The sequence below is a fragment of the Nicotiana attenuata genome, chromosome 8 (assembly GCF_001879085.1).
Source record: "Nicotiana attenuata strain UT chromosome 8, NIATTr2, whole genome shotgun sequence".
Taxonomy (NCBI): Eukaryota; Viridiplantae; Streptophyta; class Magnoliopsida; order Solanales; family Solanaceae; genus Nicotiana; species Nicotiana attenuata.
In genome coordinates, this window is record NC_031996.1 from 29,533,746 (window position 1) to 29,543,608 (window position 9,863).

General features: G+C 35.2%; 1 protein-coding gene across 2 annotated transcripts in view; it reads right to left on the reverse strand.

Annotated features, from left to right (window-relative positions):
* Positions 1-9,213, reverse strand: part of LOC109231145 (vacuolar protein sorting-associated protein 35B-like) — a 14,870-nt gene extending 5,657 nt beyond the window's left edge. The window contains exons 1-15 of one of the 2 annotated variants that reach the window (XM_019396706.1): positions 8,999-9,213; positions 8,810-8,906; positions 7,733-7,856; positions 4,889-5,074; positions 4,500-4,587; positions 4,249-4,305; positions 4,063-4,152; positions 3,862-3,984; positions 3,000-3,074; positions 2,856-2,915; positions 2,562-2,678; positions 2,036-2,275; positions 1,889-1,954; positions 1,612-1,701; positions 32-121 (exon numbers count right to left, since the gene is read on the reverse strand). In XM_019396706.1, the coding sequence (XP_019252251.1) occupies positions 32-121; positions 1,612-1,701; positions 1,889-1,954; positions 2,036-2,275; positions 2,562-2,678; positions 2,856-2,915; positions 3,000-3,074; positions 3,862-3,984; positions 4,063-4,152; positions 4,249-4,305; positions 4,500-4,587; positions 4,889-5,074; positions 7,733-7,856; positions 8,810-8,906; positions 8,999-9,094 (1,599 nt within the window). In that variant the 5' untranslated portion in view covers positions 9,095-9,213. Of the gene's footprint in view, positions 1-31; positions 122-1,611; positions 1,702-1,888; positions 1,955-2,035; positions 2,276-2,561; positions 2,679-2,855; positions 2,916-2,999; positions 3,075-3,861; positions 3,985-4,062; positions 4,153-4,248; positions 4,306-4,499; positions 4,639-4,888; positions 5,075-7,732; positions 7,857-8,809; positions 8,907-8,998 lie in introns of those variants that run through there. The other variant, XM_019396708.1, reaches the window with a different exon arrangement.

Sequence of the window (9,863 nt, forward strand, 5' to 3'; positions counted from 1 at the left end):
AGGGAGAACATAAGTGCTGAAAACAACAAACCTTCAATGCAGAAAAGACTAGAGGAGGAACTGTAAAAGTTAGGCGCTTTGGACCTCCAGCCATTATATGCTTCCTAACAGTGCATATTATCTGATTTAGAAGGGAAAAAAAGAATATTATGAGCTTCCGTTTGAAGTATTTCACCTGATTTAGTCAGTACTTTTTTTATTTGAAAATTTTATTAATCATTGTTGGTGTTCGGTTATTATATGAGAGAATCACTTTTAGAACTGATACACATGTTAGTACGACGAACTAACTCTTCTCAAATCATTTATCTAAAGCACTGAGTACTGACACAATCAATAGTGCTAAGTATGAACCAACGAACTTTACTTTTCAACCTCCAGCAAATCCACGATTTCCAAACTCTTCGTCCTTCTTGCTCCTACTACGTAGAGTATCTATCTAATATCTATCTAACCATGCTGGAACAAATCTAAGTAACCCACAGCACCAATATTTTCCATTGGAATATCCTTGCGAACTTAAATCATATACCATGATAGCATCCCCTTATCAAACATCACTAGTCCAATATCACAATAATGACAGTCATGGTTTAGAATATTAAAAGGAGAAAAGAAATGTGAAAACAACTGTGTGTTGGTATATATTACTGGAAGATAGTTTTATCCGATTCCACCCAAAGAAGTTTTACTTGGAAAAACAAAACCAAAAAAAAAAATAACTTAGTGAACCTACAATCACATACCTAATAAGTAATATCGTTCTATCATAACCGGCAGAGTCACGCATGCCATCTTAATGAGATGGGCTTTTTTCCTGCTAATTGCCTCCAGGAATGATTGAGGTCTATGATCTAGAAATCATTTTCTCTTTATATATCAACATCAGTAGTGGGAGTAATCCCAAAGCTCCTCAAAGAAATTAGGTAACAATACAAGGAAAGAGAGGATAGATCATGCTATCATCCTAGAAACAGAAGTTCCATTTGGAGCTACAGAGGTCTAGAGTATTAACAATGTACTACAATCTCTTACATTTAAGCGCTTTAGTTTCAGCATTGTTACATGTTTCACAAAATTAGAGAAAGAAAATGCATCAGAAAAATAGGTAAGTTGTTTGTCTACAAAAAAGGAAGTTTGGCAACAAATTATAATATTGGAACTCTCTTAAAGCTTATCCACTTTTACCATTTAGGTGAGAGTCCTTTCAACTCTGTCAAATGAATAGCCATTTTAACAATTCCTTTCAACTCAAGCTTCCATCAACCTTCAATACTTGTCCATCCATCTAGTCTAGAGTAAAATGAATAGTTTGAACACAAATGAATAACATCAACTGGTATATGGCAGAGCACATTTTTCTTTATAGTGACCTTTCAGTTTCATTATCAAAATCAAACTACATATGATTGTATAAGTGTTTCCCTAAACTCAGGCTGTGATAAAGGCAGGATCAGTATACAAGAAGCAGATAACTCAGTTTGTTGGATTATTTCCAGAACTTAAAAAGTACTAAATGAAGCACCAATCTTAAGGAGATCTAGTGCAAATCCCTAGAAAGTTGTTCAATAATAATTTTCTACAGAAAAACTTCTCCAATAAATTAATTACCTTTAACATTTCCTCAGGTTCATCATTATAGAGCATGTGTATAAGACGAGCAACAGAATTCTGTTCCTCCTTGAAATCCTCCTCATCGAGCTTTTGGCCAATACCACAACAAACAGGAAAAGAAGTCATTCCACTGGTAGAAACTATCAGGAAAAACTCACATGTATGAGTACCGAGTAAAAGTCAATGGAAATGGAAGTCATCAATAGGAGTCGGAATAAAGTATAACAAATTCAGACATTTGAAGTAATCAAAATTGATGATGTTATCTGTCCACCTCATCGGTAGCAGTTCCATCCAAGTCCTTGATAAGCCCTTTTATCAATTCAAACAAAACCTCAACCTGGGAAAGACGTAAATCAATTAAAGAGAGAACCAAAATAATCGAACTAGTGATCAATCACTACACATTGCAGATTATTACCTTGTCAGCAGTTGATACAGAGGTGTCATTCTTCATGATGCTCTCAATGATTATCTTCGCCATGATCTTATTTGTTCCAGTATCAAGGTGATCCATGACACGTGGATAATTTGAAAGAGTTAGAACTGTCACAATGTCAGTGTATTTCTCCAACGGTGCACTCAGGAGAGCAACAACTTGTTTTGTCGCTTTACTATCCTCAAGCTTTGCTTTACCAGAAAGTTTCTTGACACATGCTCCCTACCAACAATCAGGAAAGTAAATCAAGCAGAGAAATGTCATCCCATACTTCTTCCCCCTGTAGCTACCAACTCTGCTGAGATTTCCTAATCTAATGTGTTTAATGCTCCTACTGACCACTAAATTGATCAAAGAAATAACTGCCCTCCTCTCACCAAAAAAAGTGACCACATGTTACGCATCAACTGGCTTCATAGAGCTCAGAGAATAACAACAGCAGTTTTGATTTTATAACCTCCAAAATTCCATATTGTCTTGTAACTTTGATAAATTGACAATAACATACCAGTACTTGATCCACGTAGTCTAGTCGATCAGGATGAACACGGAGAGTGAAGGTCAGTAGAGATACATACAAAGAAATGGCTCCAACAACTGGCATATCAATTTGTGCATCAATGACCTGCATATTAAGGAATCTGTTAACCAGTTGAGATGCTAATGTCAGGTGTTCTAAATCATACATCCTGGTCCTGCTACAGACTGAAGTTTGCCTATAAATAAAAATCCAACTACAAGCTACAAAACTGGAGAGTAGTCAACTTTGTTCAGAAATCAGACGTTAAACGTCCAGATTTACCTTCCCGATGGCACTGCTTAGCTTGGTAAATGCTTCAACTTGAAGGAAGTCAGGTAACACCTAAATAATCAAAACTTACACCTAAATAAGAGAAGAAATCAAGAAAATCTCAAGGCAGAAGCCATTAAACAATTATTTACTTACTTCGGGACTTGAATCAGCATAGTTTGACAATCTCTCCATCAATCGTGACAGCACAGTCTTAACGTCAACAGCAGGCTAATTGAAAAAATGAAACAAAGAAGAATATTTTCAAATTTATCATCAAATTTAATGAAGTAATATAATGCATCTGCTGTGGATTGTTCGTTCTTCCTTCTTGTCTGGGAGATGGGATAACATGTCGAGCAAGGGGATGATAATATACAAGCATCCACATGCTCCTAAAACATCAACCACCAGAAGATTTGAAAAAACTGTTAAAACTACTACCAAGACCCTAAAAGTTTATGCTCCATACTTACAGAACACACTAAACTTTGTAGATCACAGAAACACTAATTCTCATTGCACACATTCTCCTCCGAGAAGGAAAAATTAAGCCGAGAACTGCAAGCCGCTTTCCAACGTAATACAGTTATTCTAGTGAATGAGGAGCTTATCTTGTCCACTTAGGTTAGAGCAGGAAGAAAAACAAAAAGCTCTTCCCCCTTCCCGCTCTCTCTCGTAAGACAAATAAGAACAGCTGTAAAACACCAACTAAAAACAAGTTTGAGCGAGCCACCAGCATACACCATGTATATAATCTTATTCTTCTTTCACAACAGTAATAGAACTGAAAGGCAGTCAAAATAGGTTACGGTGGACAAAGACAGAAAGTGATGTAACAAAAATGCTGCCTATTTCTGTTTTTCCTTTTTCATTTCCTTTAGTAAGATATGTTTTATATATATAGTTTACATTTGCGAGAAGAATGGATATGAAGATGCAAAAAAGAGGAGTAGCAAAGGACAGGACACAGAAACTTATCCTGGCAAAGAAGTTGTGTATATTTTTGGTGACTTACTTGGAGTTGCGGACAAGCACCCAATAAGGTTTCAAGTGTCTGCAAGTGGTACTCATCTGGAAAGACGTGAATTATGCAGTCCATCAGATAATACTGGGCAATCTCATCCTTACAATTGACAACCTGTGGGAACATTTAGCTGCATCTTTAGAGCGAATTGCTACAAGAAAATGAGAAAAGGTTTAATCTTGTTAAATTTACCTGCTCCAAAACTCTGGGCAGAACCACATCCTTGAACATTTCAAGATCAACACCCTCTATCTGACTAAGAACGTGCAAATTCTTCCCAACCTAAAATATGACAGGCACAGCTGAATATCGTATTTCTGAACCAAGCCATAAGGATCTTGAAAGGAGAAAGTAAATGATTGAGCATATTGGTATTACAAGATCACGAAGCTCGCTCCTTTCTTTTTCCAGTTTCTCTTTCAACCTGACAGGTCCCTGCAGACCATAAAGCGCGAAGAATGCCTCAACTCAGGATCACCAAAGCAAATGAATGTATCACAAGCACTATAACACCTGCATGGCCAAAACATGCCTTCATGACTCATTTTACCTTCCTAGCATGCAAATGCACAGATGCCATGCATGTCAAAAGTAAAAGCAAAGTAATAGTTCAGAAGATCCCAACGTACATGATGCTGCATTCTAACCCAAAGTTTATTCATCTCTGTGAAGTTCTGCAGCACAAAATCTACAGCATCCATGACGGTATCGCCTTCTCTGCATGAAGAACAGTGTGAAGCATCTCAGAAGATCATCCGCTAGGTCAAACTAGAAAAGTGCAACAAAAAAAATACCCAATTAAACAAAAGACAAGGATCTTAGAGATGGATGCAATACATTAGCTCTACCCGCATACTTAAATAGGTAGATAACAATATACATAAGCAATGTGTGTGCATGTAGCTCTTGTGTGTTTGTTTCAAGCAAGTGAACGAAGATGTACTTATGCAGAGCTGACGTGATATGATGTGCAACCTAATCATCATGCAATCCAAGTATGAGTAATCAACAGATTTACCCTTCATACTCAGAACCTAAGTCTGGCAATTTGTCTCTACTAATTTGAGCAAGATAACTCCTCAAGAAGAGACCACGTGTCGGATGCTGAACACCACGACACATTTCAACAAGATCCTTGAGAATATCCTTAGCAGGAGCCTCTTTTGATTTGATGTAAACAGATCCTACTGTACATAGGAGATACCTGAAATATTACAAGATAAACTTCCATCAGACATCTGATTCTTCAAGAATAACAAGTGCATACGAGAGAGGAAACAAAGAGCAAGAAAGGGAAGAAAAATCGAGCCGCTATCACTCGACTCCAAAACAATATTAACTAGTGGCATGAGCAATTCACAACCACACAGGAGATGGAAAAACAGATTTACCGGTATAGCTGTTGCCTACCTAGATGTCGGGGGTGACCTCATTAAAAACCAGGTGATGTGGGCATTGCCTTCACTTGGAATTTTAAGATTTAAAATAATGGTGTTTGAGAAAATTCTTGGTAGCTACATCACCTTAATATACCCACTGCCCTGTATCAGAAGGACATGTTGAGGACTGAAAATGGTTCATAAGGAGTATTCAATTCATAAGGACCCTGCGTGACCGCGGGATGCTTCGTGCACCAGGCTGCTCTTCTTTATATAACATATTCCCACTGCCCTGTATCAGTGGGACATGTTCTAAAATGTAAATGGTTTCATATAAAGTTATCAATTCCACTCCTTCGGATCAGATTCCAAGAAAACACTACCCTAGCTAACCACCTCTCCAACTCAGATCAGATAAGGTCTTCAGCTCTCCTCTCAGATCAGATCAATATAAGGCTCTCCCTTCTTTGCTGCTCGCCTCTCTCTTCTCTCATATTTCATTTTTCTGTGTTTTTCTTTCTTACAATCACTGACACGGTGACACTCGCACCAACTATTCTTCATCAACATCAGGTTAGAATACAGTTATTTCTTCTAATTTATTAAATAGGTGATTTAGGATTTTATTGCTTAATTTTGTGTTTTTGTTTCTTTTTGCATCTATGATAACGCAAATGATTTTGCTTTTAAATTAGCCTTTTTCTAGTGAAGTTTTGCATTCTTCTATTGTTAGTATTATCTGCAAGTTTTGCTAAAGAACACCTGTTCCACTTTTTAAGCATTGAGAATTGCTATTAGTTAAAAAAAAAGTGTTTATTTACTCTTTGTCTCTTTCATAGTCCTTTAATCAGCTTCTTACCTGCAAACCAGTGGTCGTAAATACTCTTGAGGAATAAAGAAAAAAAAATGAAAAACTGTTGACTGGTAATGTTTTTTTTTTTTTTTTGAAAAGGTAAATAATTTTATTGATATAGGGGAAAAAGACTCCCATATACAAGAAGTACTCCAGAAGTAGATAATCCACATCAAAACATGATGCTCTACAAAAGATACCCAGTCATCAATAGATTGGGTAATCTAACTTCATATGTAAAGCAAATTGCAAAGAGAAAAGTACCGGTTGGTTAATCAAAAGACTAGAATGAAACCGGAAAATCATTTTATAGAAAATGGGAAGAATGACAATTGTTGAAGAGGGAATCAAAATTATCTGTATGGTTTTAAACTTTCCATCCCCATTTACTTGAGTTTGGACATGTATTTGGTTAAGCTGATACTGTACCATGTTTTAGTTTTAGAAGTTAATTAACATGGTAAGTGCATCAGCACCTCTTAAGATTACTCTGAAATGCTTGATATTTATAAGTTTGGTGGCATCAACATATGTTAGTTTCACTTGAAGTTCATGAAAGTGGTTCTCTCGAGCCCGTGCTTCTGTATGATCTGTGAATGCAATAGGTTCAGTTTTTTCTACTAGCATGAAAGATTCTCTTTCATGGGAACTAAAGGTGCTCAAGTGTGTTGCCTCAAAACATCTCTCTCTGGAAAATTCTCTGGCTTCCCTGGTAATAGCCCGTTTGGCCAAGCAGTAAAAATCAGCTTATTTTGAGAAGTGCTTTTTTTCAAAAGTGCTTTTCTCAAAAGTACTTTTGGTGAGAAGCAGTTTGTGTTTGGCTAATTAGTTTGAAAAGCACTTCTGAGCAGCAATTAGTGTTTGGCCAAGCTTTAAAAAACTGCTTCTAAGTGTATTTTTCTCAAAAGTGTTCTCAAAAAAGTGCTTTTGGAGAGAAGCTACTTTTTTCTGCTTCTCCAAAACTGCTTCTGCTTCTCCTCAAAAGCACTTTTTTTCCTTCCAAAAGCTTGGCCAAACACCTCAATTTTTTGCCAAAAGTGCTTTTGGCAAAAAAAAGCACTTTTGGCCAAAAAGAAGCTTGGCCAAACAGGCTATAAGTGTTTCTTCCTTCTTTCTGTTTGTTTTTTGTAGGTGATTGTAAAATATATTTTATCCTAACTAAAATATCAGAACCGAGCCTAGCTTTTTTTGTTTGGTGATTGGTTAATCTATCTACGAACCAAAAAGTTGCCCGTACTGAGTACTGACTGAATGCACGCGATACTCCTACTAAAACTCTGTGGCAGATCTTATCTTAAAGACAGATGTATCCACTGGCTTCACATCCTAAAGTCTGCCACTGGCCCCGTGCATAGTCAGAGATCATCAACTCTATAAGAAACTGAACATTCTCAATAACACAAAATACACCAATAAAGAGAAAGCACATAAAAGAAGAATGACATCAAATTTATCCCACAATATTAAATTTCAAGTTGAGCATAAAAAGAATATTTAGATAACCAAGTTTACTTCTTAACTATGTTCATTTGATTCTAAGATACTATGGAACAATATAAGTAGCCAATTACACACAGCAAAACCGAGCAACTGAGAATTTAACACACTGAACATTTCATCTGAGACTTACAACCGAGGCAATATATTTCCAGCATGTTGAACGAGTTCATATAAGTCAATAACTGAACAACCATGTCTATCTTCTTCTCTGAAGAACATCTCCAGCTTCCTCAATTCATCAAAAGCTCGCATATCTACCACAAAAGAGCACAAAGCCAGAGGACAAACATGAAGTAACGAACATAGAATCTTTCTCTAATCCAAGATGTTTGACAATTTTTATTTTCCAACATTCAAACTGCACAAAACTAACCAACATCCTTTCTTTTAAGAAAAAAAAAATCACCATTTTGATATGAGGAGAATTGCAACTTAAGTAACTCTTCTTGTAGTTCCAAAATATCTAAGTTTTTATTTATTTTTAACAGAAATGAACTAATCCAGTCCAGTAACCTAAGTTAGTCAATTTAACTTTCTAAAGTGAAATATGCACTTATAGTACTTTTCGTGTACTTTCCAAATATTTAAATTTAAATTGTTTTTGAAATGAATTAACTAAGTCCGATTTAGCTATAAATATCTAAAATTGAATTTTTAAAAACTGAATTAATATAGTCTGATTTAGCTAGAAAGTTAGTAAAATTGGCTCTCCATAAGCAAAACTGCCAAACGAATTAGAATAAAGAGAGTACAAGTTTATAAAATCCGTTTAAAAAGTGAATTAGTATGACCTGATTTAGCTTGACAGTTAGTCAATCTGACTTTCCATAAGAAAAAAACTGTTACATTTCGTGTAGTTTCCAAATATTTAATTTTTTTTTTTTTTTTTGATAATGTTAAATTTTAATTTTTTTTTTAATGATTTAACTTAGTACAGTTTAGCTTCAAATATCCAAATGTAATTTTAAAAAACTGAATTACGTCGGATTTAGCTAGAAAATTAGCAAAATTTACTCTTCATAAGCAAATGCCAAACAAATTATAATGAAGAGACTCAGCTCGAAACTGAATTTATTCAGTAAAAAAATGAATTAATAGGATCACATTTAGTTAGAAATTAGTCAAATTGACTTTTCATAAGCAAAAACTGCCAAACAAAATGAAAAGAAAATAGTCGATCAAAAAAATGTGTTGACTAGAAATTTACAGAGCTCGTAGTATTTGTGCGGCGAAAGTCTCGAAGTCCGGAGCTCAGATAATAATAAAGCAGAATACTTCAATGCTTCTCGAAGATTATCCGAATCCTGAAGGAAAATCAGAGTGTTGATTTGTCAATTTTGAGAAGTTTAGGGTTTTGGATTGAATTTTTAGAGGGGAAAAAAAATGAAATTTTTACCAAAGCACGAGACATGTAAAATGCGTTGTGTTGAATAGCGGCGATGCCTTCCGCTAGCCATTTCTCTTCGTCTTCGATTCCTTCGGTTGCTATCATTTGCTCTTTTTCTTCTCTTCTTCTTTGTTGTTTCTTATTTGTGTTCAGTTTCAAATTGATTCAGTTTGTGTGACAACGTGAGTTTGTTTACTGACAACCCATCGACCCGGGTGCCTTCCAAAACCGTATACTTATTGGTGTCTAATAATATTATTTTATGTTAGAAATATATTTGAATGGGAAGATCGGTTTGATAGATCATTACAAATGTGCCCGTAAAAAATATCTTTTAACAAGATTTTAGGATTTGTTACTTTGTGCTAAGTCATTTATTCTCTCATAAGTAGAGAGTTATATTCCATTACATATTATTTCAAATCAATAAGAATTATCTCTTTTTTTTCTGCAACTTTTTATTATTTTATTTAAGTTATCAGCACGAGACTCTACCATCTCAAAAGCTATTTGAGAAGACTAAGAGCCCGTTTGGATTGGCTTAAAAAAAGTGGTTTTTAAGCACAAGTGCTTAAAAGCAACTTTTAAGTGCTGGAGCTTATTTTATAAATAAGCAGTTACATGTTTGGATAAAAATGCTGAAGCTTAAAAAAAGTTGTTGAAGTGTTTGGCAAACAAGTGATGGTAAGCACTTTTTCTTATTAAAAAGACAAAAATATAAGGGCAATTGCTTGAAGAAAAGTACAGAAAACTGAAGAGGAAGAGGAAAGAAGAGGGTAATTTTGGTATTATAAAAACTTATAAGGGCAAGAGAGTAATTTTATTGGTCAAACTAAAATGGCTTTTAAGCCAAAATCAAAAAAGTTGGAGTCAG